The 18,813-nt window shown below is 42.9% G+C and overlaps 1 protein-coding gene across 1 annotated transcript in view; it reads right to left on the bottom strand.

Moving 5' to 3' along the window:
- GXYLT2 (glucoside xylosyltransferase 2) overlaps positions 1-18,813 on the bottom strand; it is an 84,647-nt gene that overhangs the window by 12,253 nt on the left and 53,581 nt on the right. The window contains exons 4-5 of the mRNA XM_032650301.1: positions 9,672-9,923; positions 8,303-8,426 (exon numbers count right to left, since the gene is read on the bottom strand). Of these exons, the coding sequence (XP_032506192.1) occupies positions 8,303-8,426; positions 9,672-9,923 (376 nt within the window). The remainder of the gene's footprint in view (positions 1-8,302; positions 8,427-9,671; positions 9,924-18,813) is intronic.

An 18,813-nucleotide genomic window follows, 5' to 3' on the forward strand; every position in this document is an offset into this window, starting at 1 on the left:
ATGCTTTTGTGCTTCTGAACTGTGGCCTGACCCCAGCCCAATAGCTGCCTTTATTTTAACCCAATGAGTCACTTCACTCCTTTCTGATACCTGCCCAGCCATTTGGATTTGCAGTCCCTGCTTAAGCACCTGCCAGTATTCTCTCCTGAATGAATTGCCCTAGACACTACCTCTGTTTTTGTAAACGCACGGATTGATGGAATGAACAAATATTTATCAAATGCCTGCTATGTGTACAGGTCCTGCCTTCATGGAGTTTAAGATTGGTGATGAAGGTTTTTTGCCTCTTCCTAAGTAGTTTAAGGACTCTACTCCAAAAAGAAAACTTGTCCTCTCTTTGCAGCCTCCTTAGAGGACCGAGCCCAATGAGGGCATCACTCAAAGGCAAAACACAAAGACATAGAGTCTAAACAATATGTTACTAAATAACTGATGGATCACTGAAGAAATCAAATAGGAAATCAAAAAATACCTACAAACAAATAACAACGAAAATATGACAATCCAAAACCTATGGGATGCAGCAAAAGCAGTTCTAAGAGGGAAGTTTATAGCAATACAATTTTACCTCAAGAAACAAGAAAAATCTCAAATAAACGACCTAACCTTACACCTAAAGGAACTAGAGGAAGAAGAACAAACAAAACCCAAAGGTAGTAGAAGGCAAGAAGTCATAAAGATCAGAGCAGAAATAAATGAAATAGAGGTGAAGAAAACAAGAGCAAAGATCACTGAAACTAAAAGCTGGTTCTTTGAGAAAATAAACAAAATCGATAAACCCTGAGCCAGACTCATCAAGAAAAAAAGGGAGAGGACTCAAATCAATAAAATTAGAAATGAAAAAGAAGGTACAATGGACACCACAGAAATACAAAGGATCATAAGAGACTACTGCAAGCAACTACATGCCAGTTAATGGATAACCTGGAAGAAATGGACAAATTCTTAGAAAGGACAAATTCTTCCAAGACTGAACCAGGAAGAAACAGAAACTATGAACAGACCAATCACAAGTACTGAAATTGAAACTGTGATTAAAAAATCTTCCAACAAACAAAAGTCCAGGACCAGATGGCTTCATAGGCGAATTCTGTCAAACATTTAGTGAAGAGTTAACACCTACTTTACTGAAATTCTTCCAAAAGGCTTTGTAATAAGACAGGTAGCTTCAAAGTTGGCTTCTACCACCTCCTAGTTCTAAAAACTTGGGTGAGTTGCTGAAACCCTTGGCCTCAGTTTAGAAGCACTGAAGAGAAGTTAAATGATGCAGATTTGAATCCCAGCTCTACCATGTGTTAGCTGTGACCTAACAGCAGAGTGGCTAAGAAGCAAGCTTTAGAGTCAAGCTGTTGGGTTTCAGTACAAAACTCTGCCATTAGTTGCATGAACTCAAGCAAATTACATGATTTTTCTGGGCCTCAGTTTCATTATCTGTAAAAGGGGAAGAATTGTAAATATCACTTGTAGGATTTGGGGAAGTATTAAATGAGTTCATATCTAGAAGTACTTGGAACAGTGCTCACTGCACACAGAAGGTACACCCCGTAAATGTAAGCTGTGATCATTACTATTATCATTGCTATTGCCATAACAAGAACTATTGCATTAGGCTACTAGAAGGATAAAACAAGGTAACTTAAATGGAATGAGCCTGGCATCCTTCTAGACACATAGCACATTGGTGGTAAATGTTTTACAGCAATTGCCTCTAGACATGCAGGCGGCCAGACTTTCTTAACCTTTTATGAGTCACAGATCTCTCTGAGAATCTAATGAAAGCTTTAGACTCTGTCTTTGGAAAAATATATGAAGAATATCTGCTTACAAATTTAGGGGTTTGTAGATTTCCCGAAGATCAGCTAGGAACCACAGCTACTGAATATCACATGTGAAATTCGGTCCCAGACAGAATTCAATTCACGTGTTTACCTTCCCTTCAAAATTTTCCAGAGGAAGAAACGTGAAATACCGTGAGAATAGAACTGAAACAAGTATTTGTCCACCACAATGCAAGGCATTGGTGTCACTGGGTGATAAGGCACTGCCCCTGCCCTTCGGGAATTTATACTCTTCTAAGGGAGATAGTACAGAAATGAACATTTTTTATCAGAGTTAATAAAAGGAAGGCATTTTGGTAAAGCTTGACTTAAACTTAGACTTATATAGTAAGGACAGGATTCTGACAGTTAGAAATAGAATCCTGGAAGAGCACTTGAGGAGGAGAAAATGGCCTGATCATGGCGAAGAGTTTGGAAATCAGAGTGTGTTTTAGAAAAGATAAAGCATTTAACTTTTTTGGCGGGGGGGCAAACTCGATTTCTTCAAAGAGGTAAGATAATGGTAGGAAAGTTGTTATATAAATAGACTGCTTTGCCCTAAAATATTCAAGATATATAAATCTTTATTAGGTTGCAAGTAATCAACTTTGATTCTAGCATGTGAGGCAAAAAATATTTTTTTTCCTTTGGAAAGAGAGGAGGTAGCTCAAAAAATCAGAGGGAAAGCTGAATTGGGGCAGGAAGTGGGGTGGCTCCTGGGATCTGGGTGTGGGGACTAATTAATGTCAGCTTCTCGGCATTGCTGCCAGGATGGACCAGCCTTGCCTACTTTCTGCTCTTGGATTCCCAGACTCAGGTTCCCAGGAGATGGTGTGACTAGTTAAGTGCGAGTCAGGGGCGGGCAGAGCTCTAAGACTGCATGCAACGGGGGAAGAGTAATTCCCCTGAGAGAACTGCGTGCTGTTACTAAAAGAAAGGGCAATCAAGAGTGCACAGGTGGACATTTAGATGAACCTATTTGCAGGGCAGGAATAGAGCTGCAGACGTAGACAACGGGCATGCAGACACAGAGGAGAAGGGTTAGGGTGGGATGAAGTGGGAGATAAAGTTAGACATAAATACACTACCATGTGTAAAACAGATAGCTAGTGGGAACTTGCTGTATAGCACAGGGAGCTCAGCTCCGTGCTCTGTAATGACCTAGATGGGTGGGATGGGCCGGGGAGGGAGGCCCAAGGCTGGGGGATGTCTGTATACATATAGCTGATTCACTTCACTGTACAGCAGAAACTAACATGACATTGTAAAGCAATTATACTCCAATTGAAAAAAAAAGAGTGCATAGGTAAAAGTAACAGATGTGCCTTTTCATTCACAGATACATTTGGCGTGGGTTACATTGCGAAATCTCCTTCTCCATGGGGGCAAGGAGGAGGAGAGGGGCTACACCAGCACCCTGGGCTGGGCTGAAGATGGAAAACCTCTGTAGAGCAGCTGATGAACACGTAGCGTGGATTAATGATGGTTATTTGGCACACGATGAATAACTATACCGAAACGAATCTAGTTTAAGCAAGATTACCATGGCTGTCAAAATCTAATGTTTAAAAATGACAGCATGGTGAAATGTGCAGGTTATTTTTTTCTGCTGCTGAGGAAATAATACAGTGAACGGTTTTTAAATTCCAAAGCCTCAAAACACTGCAATTTATTAAAAAAATTTTTTTCAAGCCAATCTCTGTTCAAACCCTGGGTCTTTGCTATTTTTCCTCTCCATTTTATGTAGATAAAGCAGCGCATTAGTTGATTATTTATGAGTCTGAAATCCCTTAGCAATCCTTTTCCGGAGTCTATGTTTATCTCCAGAGCCTCCTAACTACTTGCAAAGTACTGTGTGAATTGATTGCTCCTTACATTTCTGATCATTTCCTACTCTTGGGGTCTCTAAGATTATGGAATAGTTTATGTCTGATCGTTTTAACTTCCTGGTGGAATAGGCTTGCTACTTACTTACTACACTATATCAACAGAACGGAGGCTGTTTGCACGACTCATAGCGTTTTGTTTGTTCTGCTTTGTTTTTTAATGTCTCATTCTGCAACTGAGCTTTCCCAGCCTCCTCTTCTTCCTTCTTCCAGAATGTACCTTGTTCCAGAAAAGGGCAATTCATTCCTCCAAGAAGATGTCTCTGATCACACAATTTAAAGATGGAACCCTCTCTCCCCAGCCTTGACAGTGGCTCTCTCAACCTCTCATTTGTTTCCTTCATAGCACTGATCACAATTTGTGATTTGGAATGACTCATTGTTACTCTTTGGAAGCTGACCTCTCCCGAAACAAGGTAGGTTTTGTAAAAGTAGAGACTCTGTCTCCTCTGCATGCCGCCATATCCCCTCTGCCTAGCCCTGTGGCTGGCACCTAGTAGGTAGGTGCTCAAAAGATATCCACTGAATGAATGGGAGAATCAAAGCGTATACGTTCCTCTAACGTCTGTATCTTCCCCCTTTCTCTGCTTTCTCCCTCTCCTTTCTCTCCCCAACATCCCTTTCTCTCACTTTCCTGGCTGTGCTCTTTCTCTTCCATTTCCTTCCTTCTTCCATTCCAGTCTCTTAATCCCATTCCTCCAACCAGCCAACACCTCTGAAGATCAATTCCAGTTAAGGCACTAACCCTCCCACTGGAATCACTCAATGAAGACAAAGTAGACGTAACCCCTTCTCACAAGGACCCTACGATCTTCATTCTTGAGCTTCGTGTCAGAGCTCATGAACTTCTCAGACTCCCAAAACAATGATCTGTTTCCAGTTTTCCAGGACAGTCCTAAAACCAAATAATTGGGCCTGTCCACCCCAAAACACATCCACTACTATCAGCTGCTGGAAGCTTTTGGTGAGGTGAGTATATAGTGTGGTTGCACACCCAGGCAGGATGAGAGCAAGGCCTGACAGGGCCTCTGAAGAGGCCTGTTCCATGTGACTGTGTGTCCTGCTCTCTGTGGCCCCAGCAAACCCTCCCGACTCCCTAGTATCACATTCAACTCACGGACGGTCTATGTACATTCCATGCGCGTTTCAGCTCTTCTCTCTCTTTGTGGACAGAGCCCTAGCGCTTCTCATCTGGCTGGATGCCCTGCCTTGTCATCTATACTTGGCTGGTTTCATTTCTTCCCCTGGCCACCCCCACTTTTCTAGAAATTGCTCTGAAAGAAGGGACAGACCTTGGTGTTCATGTTTGAGAGAGGAAAATGCCATGTGATCTTGCTCTCCTGGCCCCTGATGACCGGATCAAGGGTGGTCTCCCCATCGAAAGAGAACCGGTTCATAGCTGGGCTGGGAATCAGTTCATAGGCTGGGACAGGCCAACCCCCCATCCCCCTCTCTCTCTTACCTTCAAGAATCCGAATTAAGAAACCTAGACAACCCATCGTCGCTGGCATGGGCTTGTAAGGTTGTGCTGACTTGGGGTTGGGCCATGTACAAGCAGACATTATTGCTGGACAGATGGAATGGAATCAGATGGGCATGAAGAGAAGCAACACAACATACACCGTGAGGACTCTGAGGGATGAAGAAATGAGCTTTGATCCTGAGCAGCCACCCAGAGATGGTTCTCATGAGGCCTGGCATGATCTGACCCACGTGTTCATGGGACTGGCACCTGGACCTTTACTTAGCTGGTCCGAGTTAAGTAGTATTCCCTGCAACCTAAGCGCATGAATCCAAGCATATCTTTCTACATAGGCTTCTCTTTTAGCCCTTGTCAAATCTACCCTTTCTACAGAAGTCTGCTCTTGACTCAAATTCACCTGTAAATATGTGAGTTCAGTCTTTCACCCCTGGAAGAAGCTGCCTTGGCTCACCTGCCAGGAAATGTCCTGTGGGATGAGCTACCTGCATGTCCCCCATGGGCTTCAGCTGTCTTCTTGTGAGTCAGTCTAGTACCCAGCACAGCAATTACACACCCACAGGCATTTACTATCTAATTATAGCATGAGTTTTAAAACATTTTTAAGCTAATGGCTTTTAAACACATTTTAAAAGCGATGGGATTGGCTACGAGAGGCTATAATGATAAAAACATTCTAGATACGGGCTTGGGTTTTGTGTGTATTGCTTCGCCAATGGCAACCCAAAGAATCATAACAGTAAGTAAGTATGTTTATCTCATGGCCAATTTTCTCTCTCTCCTTTCCAGGGATAAAGGTGACACACTTTTTTTTTTTTTCAAATATAGTTAGTTCTGGTTTATAGAAGATGCTCCCAATGAATATAAACAAAGAAAAACCTTTCAATGTGATGGATATCACTGGATTTCAGGTCAAAGAGCCCATGTTTGATAAGTACCTGGATAAAGGATGCAAGATCAAAGGCAGACCATACAAAGAACAATCCAGGAATTCCCTAATACTCACTGATCTAAAGTTAGGAAGCTCCGTTATTTACTAGCTACTGCTCAGACCCAAGATTCAGAACAACTTCCTAGTTATTTTATAATATCCTTGTACTCAGTGGACCTGAGACGGGCAGTGGGACGCCATTAAACTCAGCTGGTTTTCAGCCCTGATTAAAGACAAGGGGCTCGCATCTAATGGCAGAGCTGCTTGTGACCCGTCTTTGAGTGTTGTTTACTCACTGATCACGTCCTCAAATAATCTGCAACAGGCTAAGAGGATTTCTGGGGAGGCAACTATGCAAATGTTTTGAATTCCTCAGTTTGGGAATATGGACAGATAGGCTCATGGAAGAGAGTTTAAGCCACACAACACAGAGGAAAAAATACAATATTTAAAGGGCAGAAATAATGCAGGAGAGAGAGACGCATTTGGGGAAACCTGCCCAGCTCTCTAGAATCCACCCTCCTCTGGGACCTTCCCCTCACCCCCAAATACACGGAGCCAGAGTTGGAGTGGCCTGGGTTTGTGCCCCTGCTCTGGCACTCATTAGCTATACCACAAATTATTTAACTCTCTTTCCCTTGGTACCTTTGTCTATACTATGGGGATTCTATTCTCAGGGTTGTTGTGAGGATTAAATAAGAAAATGCTCAGAAGAGCACCTGACACTCAGTAAATAATCAATGTCAGCCATGATTCCTTAGCTCCACGCTCCTGGCCTAGGGGACCCACACTGCCAACATGTGATTTCTCCCCCAGGAATTTGGAACTGGGATGAAGTTAGTCTTTCCATATGGCTGGACGTGGAGCATGAAACCTTGGTACTTTGCTTTGAGCACAGAATGAGAACCTTCAAAGAGAGGAATACACAGTCTCACCAGGAGAAGGAAAGTCCAACCCGGGTTCCTCTTCCTTTTCCCTCTCCTGCTTTAGGTCCTGGGCCCAGCCTGCTGGTCTTTCTGCCCTAGGTTTCTACAGGACACCAGTTTGCTTATTAAAATAAAAGTATCCTTTGTGCTTAGACTAGCTCCAGGGACCTTTTATTTGTAGCCAAGAGTCCTACTCAGTATAACTACACCTAGAAAAAAAGATGAAATCCGCTTTAGAAGAAAAAGGAGGGGCAGACTTTCAAATCCCCGTTGATCCCTGTTGCTATCAAAGTGAAATGGATTAAAACATGCTACAAACGAACAGCCAACACATCCCCTTCATCAAATGAATTAGTATTGGGACTCTTTGCCAGAAATGCACCCCTTTCCATATCAATCTGCTTGCTTTCTTTTCCAGGATTTGCTACTTTTTGATCCAAGGGCATGTGAGATTAGGTTTTATTTCAGAATTTTGTTAAAAAACAAAAAAAAGGTACATACACAGAAGTCTTTATATACAGGAGTCTCTAGTTCAGGATTTTTAAAGACACAGGAGAGGCCTGAGGAGGTTGGGGTGAAGAGCGCTTTTTTTCCCTAGAGATCTTTCTCAAAGAGAAAACATGCTTTTGGTTTTAATACCATTAAATAAGGTTGTAGCAAAGATGAAAGAAAAGAAGGAAAATTTTTAGCTTTAGGTGTCCATACAAAAACACAGACCAGAAATTTACATCTCCTTTCCTTCCCCAACTACCCAAACACTGACTTAACAATGTAAGAGGAATTTCTTTAGCCCTAGGTGAAAAGAAAGAGGGATGTGGGAATCCAAGTCCTTCTTCTAGACCCTTTTAACCCTGAACAAGTCACTTTATTGTAAGGATCCCAAGAATCAATTCCCTTCAATCTAGCAATTGTTCAGGCTATGGCGGGCCTTGTGCCTAGATTATAATGTTTTCATTTAGTTCTGTGCCACCCATTGATTTTGCCTGTACTTCTTGGAAGAATGGCGTGGCAAAACCTGAAAGATATTCTTGAAGAACGGAGCCCAGTGTTGGGGGTTTCAACATTTGGCCTTTTGTGTCAGCAGCGCGAGGACCGCCCGCGTGAGACCCCGGGGAGGGGGTGGGGTGGGCGATGAAAAGGCACCCTTTGCAGGGGACACAGGCACAATTCAGGCTTCGCCAACGCAGCCCAGGCTGGAATGTGCTCTGTGGGGCGAGGTGGGCGGAATCCTCCGAGAACTGCGTTCTTGAAAGAGAACCTACCTGGGTTGAAATAAAAAATAATATTTAATAAGTCCTGGTCTCCCCACGTGATGGCATTCTTGTACTTCTGGTACAGAGGGTATAGCATGTCCTCCCAAGCCAAGCCTGTTGGAATCATGCTGTTCTGGAAAAGAGAAAACCATCAGAGTGGCTAAGGCACGGCAAATACATCTCACCCGCTGAGAATCAATGTACAGGGACGGGTTCTCCCCTTCACCGCCCCGCTACCCAGAATGAAAATGAAATCAGCAGAGGAGGGGACCTGTTGGCCTCAAGGCATAGGACAAAGCAGAACTAGGGCTGGTGATTACAGGTGTACACATGGATGGTAGATGGACCAGAAACTGGCAGTTGGACTATGGCTTCTGCTCAGAAAATCATGCCCCATGTGGCGGAGGCATAAATCAGGAGCTTGGGATGAACATACACACACTAGTGTATATAAGATAGATAAACAACAAAGACCTACTGCAGACCACAGGGAACTCTACTCAGTATTCTGTAATGGCCTATATGGGAAAAGAATCTGAAAAAGAGTGGATATACATATATGTATAACTGATTCACTTTGCTGTACATCTGAAACTAACACAACATAGTAAATCAGCTACACTCCAATAAAAATTTTTTTTTAATTATTTACTTTTAAGACAAAAGCAACATATTCAGAATAAATATTCAACCAGCACACAAAGATGTAAAAAGTAAAAGTATTTTTCCTCCTGCCTCCTGCAATTCCCATTCCCACTTTCCCTAGATGTATCCACAATTAATGAACAGTCTCTTAGATATTCTGGAAGTTTCTAAGGCATAAAAGGGATCATCTCTATGGCATCATGCTCTGTTGCATTTTAATTTTTTCACTTAATATTTTTTAGAGCTCTTATCTCACTTATAGATTTGATCTAACTCTTTTTAATTGGAGGATAATTTTTTTGACTTGCTCTCTACTGATGTTCACTTAGGTTCTACCAGTTTTATGCTAGGATAAAAGACAAGGCCATGAACAGCCTAGTACGTTTATCTCTGTACATTTACATAAATATATCCCTAGGGTAACTCCAAAAAGTTTTCCAGGGTTTTTGAAGCCTGGGATACACAGAGTGTTTAAACATGGAATTCAGAAATGCAACATAATATTCCCCAATAGTAACTCTGCTGAACAGTTTAAATTCCATAATCACCTGGAATTTTCCTAAGCCAACAAATAGTCCATAACTCTCCAAATACTTTTCTCTTCCCTGGCTTCTTCCATTCTCACCTGCAAGCCAGCTACTTCCAAAATCAATACACTGACACTCCTGGAACGTCACTGTTGAGGAGACAAAACCCCGATGTTTAAACAAGGAAATATAACATACTTCCTTACCTTGAACTGGGCACTTCTTATCCGAGTTAAGTTCATCAGCATGACTCCTGAGTTAACTCCCGCAGAGCCATAGAAGGGGTGCCGAGCAAAGCGGCTGTACCAGCCGATCTTGGGGATTTCATGCTCGGGGGCCATGGCCGCAAGCTGCGTGGAATTAAATTGCCTCAGAAGCTTCCAGATGTCATCAACAGGTCTCAGAAAGAGAACATCAGTGTCCACGTAGAGAAGGGAGTCCACATCCTTTAAAATCACCTTTGTGTGTATTGGGTGAGGAGGGAGAAAACAAGAAACAAAGGAAGTGGCCTGATAAGTCAACACTGCCAATGATTTTGTTGATTAATGTTAATGCTAGAAAGGGTCCCACTCTTAGCTTCCATTCCTCCCTTCTCCTTGGACTTCAGGGATAAGGGTCAGTCAAAGGGTAGAGACTCAAAGGAAGATCCATCTTGATTCAGATTGGTCCAATTCCAGGATCCTGGATTACGTATGGTAAGGGTTGAACGTCGCAAGGAATGAAAACATTAGCAAATGACTGTGGATTTCTTCTCCTCCATCCTCCAATAAGGCCATCTGTCTTTCTCAGTTTTTTCTTGGAAAAGCTAGGGCTAGCATTAGACTACTTGAAGTGGACAATCCGTAGATTAGCTCATGCCAAGCTTTAGAGTAAATACTCTGTTTCTGGATCCATTTCTTTTAGTGTTGATGGATATGGCTCTGCATCTTTTTGAAATAGTATTTTCAGCTAAGATTTAGACTTGGAAATAGGCAAAACAAGTCATTGGCCAGCTTTGTCTGCAAGGACTGGCAAACGTTTTTTTCTAAAGGGCCAGAGAGTAAATATTTTAGGCTCTGTTGTAGCTACTTAACTGCTGTTAGCATAAAAGCAGCCAAGGACAATATATAAACAAATGAGCATGGGTGGTTCCAATAAAACTATTTAGAGACAATAAAATTGGAATTTTGTTTAATCTTCAGATGTCACAAAGCCTTCTTCTTTTGATTTTTTTCAACCATCTGAAACATAAAAGCCATTCTTGACTCAAAGGCTGTGGTTTGTCAACCTCTGTTGTAGATGTTCAAGCCAGCCACCTTAAGTAAGTAAGTTTTGCTCTGCTAGATGCTTAGTTTACCAGAATTTTGCCCTGGGGTTTGAGACTTTAAAGTCATAGTTAGCAATAGAGTTATTTGCCTTGTTTTGCCATTGTTTCCCCAATTTAGAGGTAGCTTAACCAAAGAAGGATCATCATCCTAAAACTACAACAACACTTGTTATGGACTGAATGTGTCTTTACAAAATGCATATGTTGAAGCCCTAACTCCCCAATGTGAGGGTATTTGGAGATGGGGTCTTTGGGAAGTAATTAGGGTTAGGTGAGGTCCTGACGGTGGAACCCTCAAGATGGGATTCATGTCCTCATTAAAAGAGACACCAGACAGCTTGCTCTCTTTCGCTCTCTCTCTCTCTGCCACATTAGAACATAGTGAGAAGGCAGCAGTCTGCATGCCAGGGAGAGTGTCCTCACCAGAACCCAACCATGTCAGCACCCTAATCTCAGACTTCTAGCCTCCAGAACTATAAGAAAATAAATTTCTGTGGTTTAAGCCATCCAGTTACAGTATTTTGTTATGGCAAGTTAAGACACCGCTCCATTGAGATCCTAATATTTGAAACTGATGAACATGGGCACTGTATGGTACAGGCATCATGGAGATTTCAGTCTTGAATAATTTCAAAACTTACATGATTAACTGCAGGATTTATCTTTCCTTCCTCATCTACTAGAGGAATAGAATTTACAAATCAATAAAATGAAATAGAAAAAATAATGATCATCTACCATGTCATAAAAGAAGACATCCGCCTTAACAGTTTAAAGATCCTAATTCCAGAATTAGGATGAATTCTTTAAAATGAATACACAAACTTAAACAAACATCTACCACACTATACTTATTTTTTCTTATTTAACCATGGACAGGTAAAAACTAGCCTGCTAAGTTGTTTTTTTTTTTTTAAATCACAATTCCAGAGTACTGTGGAAGAAGGGCAAACTCTCTACAAAAGTAATAATAAATTATACAATCATGATACAAGTTACTTATCACATGTAAATACAATTTTGATGTTCAAGACCACCCAAAGAACTCAACATCCCGCTAATCCTATTTTACTGGGAAGGAAAACTAATGCACAGAAAAGCGTTCTGTCCAAGTTAATGTGTCAAATAATGCTAACAATTGCTGGATTTGGAGCTAATAAAGTAGCAACACGGTAAAGTCACTTTCTAGAATGTGTTTAAGGAAATGAGAGACCGCACAGTGTTTCACTAAAAAGCTAATTTAGAATTAGAGAATCAGAGGACGAGAAAGCTATTTCAACCCATATGAAAGAAAACAGATTTCTCTTTATGGCTGATTATCTAATAAGGCCTAAATAAAACTGTACTAATATTAATGTTTTAATCAGTTAAGGGTTATGCAGACATCTAGTCCCTAAATTCAAGCTCACTGACTTGATTAATTTTTTTCTCAGTCTTAAATCAATACTATTGTTAAAGTTATCATCACTTTCTTCAATAAAATAAAAGTGTTACCATCTTTCATCAAAACAAAAAAGAAAACAAAAAGACTTGAAAAAAGGTTTGGAAAAGGAAAACTAAAAAACCCTTCAGGATGGAGGCATTCCATCGTGAAATAATAAGCAAGATAAATATATTGATTATACAGTATAGAAGCTGGTTAAAAATAAAGCAGGGAGAGGGGCGGGGGTCCCAGGTAGGAAGGGGCTTGCAATTTTAATTAGGGACATTGGGAAGGACTCACTGAGAAGAAAGAGGGCAAGTACAAATAGCGGAGGCTGGACCACTCTTAGAACAGCAGGGAGCCAGGGCGGCTGGACCACAGCGGGCAACGAAGAGCCAGGGATGAGGATGGAGCAGAGCGGGGGCTGAGCGGGGGCCGGTCACTTCACTTAGGGCTTTGTTTGCCTTTGAAAGAACTTGTTCTTTCACTATCAGTGAGATGGAAGCCATTGAAGGGCTTTTACCAGAGGAGTGCCATGGTCTGACTTAGATTAAGGATCACTTTGGGTGCTACATGGAGAAAAGACAATTAGGGCACACAGGGGAAGCGGGGAGACCAGTTAGGATGCTATTTTAATAATTCAAGTGAGATGCGATGGCAGCTTGGCTCAGGTGGTAACAACCCAGGGAGTGAGAAGTGGCTGAATCCATAACACAGTTTGAAATGGAGCCAACAGGATTTCCGCAACAGATTGGATGTGGAATGTGAGACTAAGAGAAAAGTCAAGGGCAACTCCATGGATTTTAACCTGAGCAACAGGTATGATGGAATCGCCTTTAACTGAGATTGCACCTGATGTGTGTCATTCCCGAAGTACGTGCCTGGCCCTGGCACATATGTACTGGAGTTGGCAGATGCTAAAGCCTCATTCCCTCCCTCCTCCTCTGCATCTGCCCTTCCTGAAATATGAAGAAAATTGTAGTGGTCCTAGGAAGGGATGCATTGATGGCGGATTTCTGGGGTGATGGTCGTTTCTCTAGTTCTTGACCACAGTAGTGTTTACAGAGGTGTGAGCGTGGTAAACTAAGCATAAAGTGTTTTGGTGGGCTCTTTGTGGTAGGTAGATCATATTTCAAAACTGACACACAAAAGTAGCCCTAATGGTACATCTCAGAGACGGAATGGATGAGAGCCCTTAGGAATACTGAGTCTGGCATTCCTGAGTTCAAATCCTGGCATCATGTGCCCTGTGACTCTGGACAAGTTCCTCAGTTCCCCAGGCATAAAAAGTGGAAAGCAAGACCTCCACCACGTCCCCTGTCTTTGGGTTGTCACTAACATCCAGTGAAATGAAACACACACAGGGAACTCGGTACAGTGGCTGGTACGTAGTAATTACTCAGTAAATAGCGGTGTTGCTACTATAAGAAGTCTCCGTGTTTTTTCTTTTAAAACTCACGTGTAATTAGTTACCATGCACATCAATGCTCACAGCACTTCAAAGCATGTGTCGACCACAAAGTGTCTTTTATATAAACAAAGTTAAGCTGAGAAAAGTTGAAGTTTTCGAACATTTCTAATATCATAATCCACATATTACCTCGACTGAAAACAAGAGCACCAGGGCTTTTTACTCTTTATCTGAAGAAGTAAAAGACCAGGAGAAAAACTCCACTCTTCTTATAACATTGCGTCTCTGGAGGCTAATTCTGCAGCAATTATTGGTGGTATTAATTTGAAGAGGATCACTGTGGCCACTTTATAATGGGCAGAGGAATATTTACCGAAAGGATATAAAATTAGCCATTCTAATTCCCTTATGGAAATTAGCAGTAGAAATGAGGCCTCTGTTTTCTTAGAGAAGGGCAAATAGAGGACAGACAATAGCTATTTGTATACAGTGCTGCTCTGGCTCCATTCACCACCCCAACCTGGGCAGCTGCCTCTGGCCACCGGCAACAAGATTATCAGGGGCCACTGGCTCTCCTTCAAGTTCATTTTGCTGCAACCTCGTTCTGACTTTGATAGTACAACTTTGTGGTTGAAAGTTCGGGGTTTGAAATCTAACCATTTTTGTTTGGATTCTGTTTCCACTACAAACTGTGGTCTTGGGCAAGCTGCTTTAAGCCTTCTAAGCCTTAGTTTCCTTATCTTTTTTTTGGCTGTGCGGCATGCAGAATCTTAGTTCCCCGACCAGGGATCGAACGCGTGCCACCTGCAGTGGAAGCACGGAGTCTTAACCACTGGATCGCTAGGGAACTCCCTGTTTCCTCATCTTGTAGATGGGATTGGTCACTCACTTCAGAGTGCTGCCGGGATGATTAAAAGAGATAATGCATGTGAAGCCCCTGACATACACACAGTAAGGACTCAATAAATGCTATGTGACATTCTTATGGGCTCACTCTCAGGACGGCTAGTTCCTTGATTCATAGCCCGGTAACTGGCTGCAGTAGTGGTGGTAGTAAAAGAATGAGGCACGTGCTCTGTTCTCAAAGAGCTTTAGTGGGGGAGACAGATAAGAGGCAAAGCAAAATAAGATGTGGCTAACGGTAGGAGTAGCACAGAAGCACTTGGCAGGGCTACTAAACCATTCTGGAGTGAAAAAAAGGACAGAAGTGACAACTAAGCTGAGAGATAGGCAAGTGAAGAGCAGGGCAAAGAGTACTGAAGATAGGGCTTCCTTGGTGGCGTAGTGGTTGAGAGTCCGCCTGCCGATGCGGGGGACGTGGGTTCGTGCCCCGGTCCGGGAGGATCCCACATGCCGCGGAGCGGCTGGGCCCGTGAGCCATGGCCGCTGAGCCTGCGCGTCTGGAGCCTGCGCGTCTGGAGCCTGTGATCCGCAACGGGAGGGGCCACAGCAGTGAGAGGCCCGCGTACCGCAAAAACAAAACAAAACAAAAAAAAACAGTACTGAAGATAAATAGAACAGCATGTGAAAAGGCCCAGAGACCAGGAGGGAGCAACACACCAGGGAGGATAGCAAATTGGTTGGTGGGGCTGGAGCTTACAGTGGGAGAGCCAGGAGCCAGGGGTGGGGAGAGATTAGGCTGTCCAAGTGGGCAGGGGCCCGATCAGGAGCTATGCTGACAAATTTGGACGTGATCCTAAGAGCCATGGGGAGATGTGAAATGACATGAACCAGAAACCTTGAGGTCTGATGTTTCCTCTCCTATCCCCATTGCCCACATCCAATCCTCAGCAAGTCCCATATGCTCTTCCTCCAAAATACATCTGAATCTGCCCACTTCTCTCCCTCTTCACTGCCTTACCCTGAGTTCAAGGCACCATTACAGCTCCCCTAGAATTCTGGAAGGGTCCATTCACTGGCCTCCCTGTGTACACAATTTCCCCTTCAATCTATCCCTCACAGAGCGGCCAGAGGGATTTTTAATCTCCAGTGTCATTTCTTCTTTGACCCATGGGTTATTTACAAGGGTGGTTGTTTAATTTCCAAATATTTGGGATTTTCCAGATATCTTTTTATTATTCATTTCTAATCTAATTTCCTTGTAGTCAGGGAGCAAGCACACTGCATGATTTCAATCCTCTCAAATTCACTGAGACTTGTTTTATGGCCCACATGTGGTCTATCTTGGTGAATGCTGAATGTTTATTATTCTGCAATTGTTGGGTGGAGCATTCTGTAAATTCTGTAGCTGCCAATTAGGTCAGTTGGTTGATAGTGTTGTCAAGGATTTCTAGGTGCTAACTGATTTTCTGTTTGCTTATTATAACCACAGGAGCTCTATGGAGTTTTATCTTCAGACACAAAGAAAGAGGGGAGAAATATGAAATCACTGCAAATTCATTAACATCAACAGATATGATTTGGGAGAGTTCCCTGGTGGCCTAGTGTTTAGGATTCCGGGCTTTCACTGCCATGGCCTGGGTTCAATCCCTGGGTGGGGAACTGAGATCCCACAAGCCATGTGGCACAGCCAAAAACAAACAAACAAACGAAAAACAGATACGATTTGTGAGCCATCGTTTATTTTCACACTAACAGACAATTATCAAAAGAGGAGTGTTGGGCTTCCCTGGTGGCGCAGTGGTTGAGAGTCTGCCTGCTGATGCAGGGGACATGGGTTCGTGCCCTGGTCCGGGAAGATCCCACGTGCCGCGGAGCGGCTGGGCCCGTGAGCCATGGCCGCTGAGCCTGCGCGTCCGGAGCCTGTGCTCCGCAACGGGAGAGGCCACAACAAGGAGAGGCCCGTGTACCGCAAAAAAACCCCCCCAAAAAAAAAAGAGGAGTGTTGAAGTCTCTCACTCTGATTGTGGATTTGTCTATTTCTCTAAGCATGGTTTTGCTTTGTAGATTTGGAAGCTCTGCTGTTAGGATGCCACTTTCATCTTTAAACCCCTTCAAGACTTTTCACTGTGCTTTCATTACACATGAACCATGGTCCCTAAAAGGCTCTGCAGGATGGACACACTCTGTCCCTACAGGGGACCGAGTTCCTGTCAGTGGTGATCTTTCACCTCCTAGCACAACTTTTCATTATGGCTCAGTTACTGTCTGAGGAGGAAAATGGACTTAATAGGAAGTTAATGAGCTCCTACTTCTCTTCCTGCCTACAGCCAGGGTTTCCTCTGTCGGAGATGCTCTTAAGTCTTTCTTTAGATAGAAACTAACACAGTTAGTTTCCCCCTTTCAGAAAGAAAACATAAAGTAGAAACTATCTCATTTAACAATGGAATCATCTTTTGGAATGTTCCTTCTCACTTCATTCTGGAAATTCAATGCACCCAAGGTAAAGAAGATACTGTACTCAAATTTGCTGAAAAACTCTATCAGTTATGAAATACTTGTGCAGCCCTGATGCTTTATTCAGTTTCATTGTTTGTGAGTTCTCCTTTTAGATAATTGCCTAAAGTATCAAAACTGTGATTAGGGTGAAAATTAATGATGTCCCCAAATTGTATCTGTTGATTTAAATCAATTAGCAGTAACTTCACATTTCTCCCCCTTTCCTTGGGTCTGAGATTAAGCTCTAGGGAGCTCCTGTGATTTAGGATAAGCATCTTCCCCAGCCTGTGAGTGAAGTGCTACCAACAGCTTCCCGGATGTGAAGCAGAGCTTTCCAGTTACCATTCTCGAATGGCTCGAACTCATGCTGTAGATCTGAGCTCAGGTGTGACCTCCTCAGAAAGGCTTACCCAAGAGCCTCCTTCCTCTCTCCCTCCAGGTTCCCCATCACACCACTCTACGTACCTCTGTCCGCAACCAGTGGCCTTTTGTTAAATTATTTTCTCGTCTGTTGCTTGCCTCCTCCAGTTACAATAGAAGTTCCATGAAGACAGGGACCTTCTGGGTCTAGTTAACTCCTAAAAGTTTATGTGCCTAACGCAATGCCTAATAGCTATATTAGGCATCCAATAAATATTTACACAAAGTAAGGAATTCAACTGCTGAACTGTCTCAGAAACATTGTAACTTTCAATATGTTTCAAGGCTGATTGCAGAAGAAAGGACAGGTCCTGAGAAATAAGAAGGTCTGTGAATAGTTGAAGAATAGAAGACCTAAGTTCCTGAAGAGAAAACTAACGTAACACCTACCAATGCCGAATATCATTCTTTTGCGGGTGTGGTCCAGTACGTCACCCTTCAGGCCTCTGTTGATGGTACAGCTAAGTCACTTCGTATGTATATCATCCCATTTCCTTACCTCGCTAGCATTTTTTTTTAACATCTTTATTGGAGTATAATTGCTTTACAGTGGTGTGTTAATTTCTGCTTTATAACAAAGTGAATCAGTTATACATATGTTCCCATATCTCTTCCCTCTTGCGCCTCATCCCACCCCTCTAGGTGGTCACAAACCACCGAGCTGATCTCCCTGTGCTATGCGGCTACTTCCCACTAGCTATCTATTTTACGTTTGGTAGTGTATATATGTCCATGCCACTCTCTCACTTTGTCACAGCTTACCCTTCCCCCTCCCTGTATCCTCAAGTCCATGCTGTAGTAGGTCTGTGTCTTTATTCCCATCTTACTCCTAGGTACTTCATGACCTTTTTTTTTTTCTTTCTTTCTTAGATTCCATATATATGTGTTAGCATACGGTATTTGCTTTTCTCTTTCTGACTTACTTCAGTCTGTATGACAGTCTCTAGGTCCACCCACCTCACTACAAATAACTGAATTTCGTTTCTTTTTATGGTTGAGTAATACTCCATTGTATATATGTGCCACATCTTCTTTATCCATTCATCTGTCGATGGACACTTAGGTTCCTCATAGCATTTTTTTTTTTTTTTTTTTTTACAATTTTTTTTTTTTTTCGGTATGCGGGCCTCTCACTGTTGTGGCCTCTCCCATTGCGGAGCACAGGCTCCGGACGCGCAGGCCCAGCGGCCATGGTTCACGGGCCCAGCCACTCCGTGGCATGCGGGATCCTCCCGGACCGGGGCACGAACCGGTATCCCCTGCATCGGCAGGCGGACTCTCAACCACTGCGCCACCAGGGAAGCCCCCTCATAGCATTTTTAAAAGACCCTAAAAACTAAAGGAATGGAAAGGGAGCTGCAGGAGGCAAAGGACAGAACAGAAGCAAAGACAAAAACGCCATTTAGATTCAAGTAGGACTGAATTCCAGAGGAGGGAATCTTTGTTAAA

Source organism: Phocoena sinus, chromosome 11 (assembly GCF_008692025.1).
Source record: "Phocoena sinus isolate mPhoSin1 chromosome 11, mPhoSin1.pri, whole genome shotgun sequence".
In the NCBI taxonomy this organism is placed as follows: domain Eukaryota; kingdom Metazoa; phylum Chordata; class Mammalia; order Artiodactyla; family Phocoenidae; genus Phocoena; species Phocoena sinus.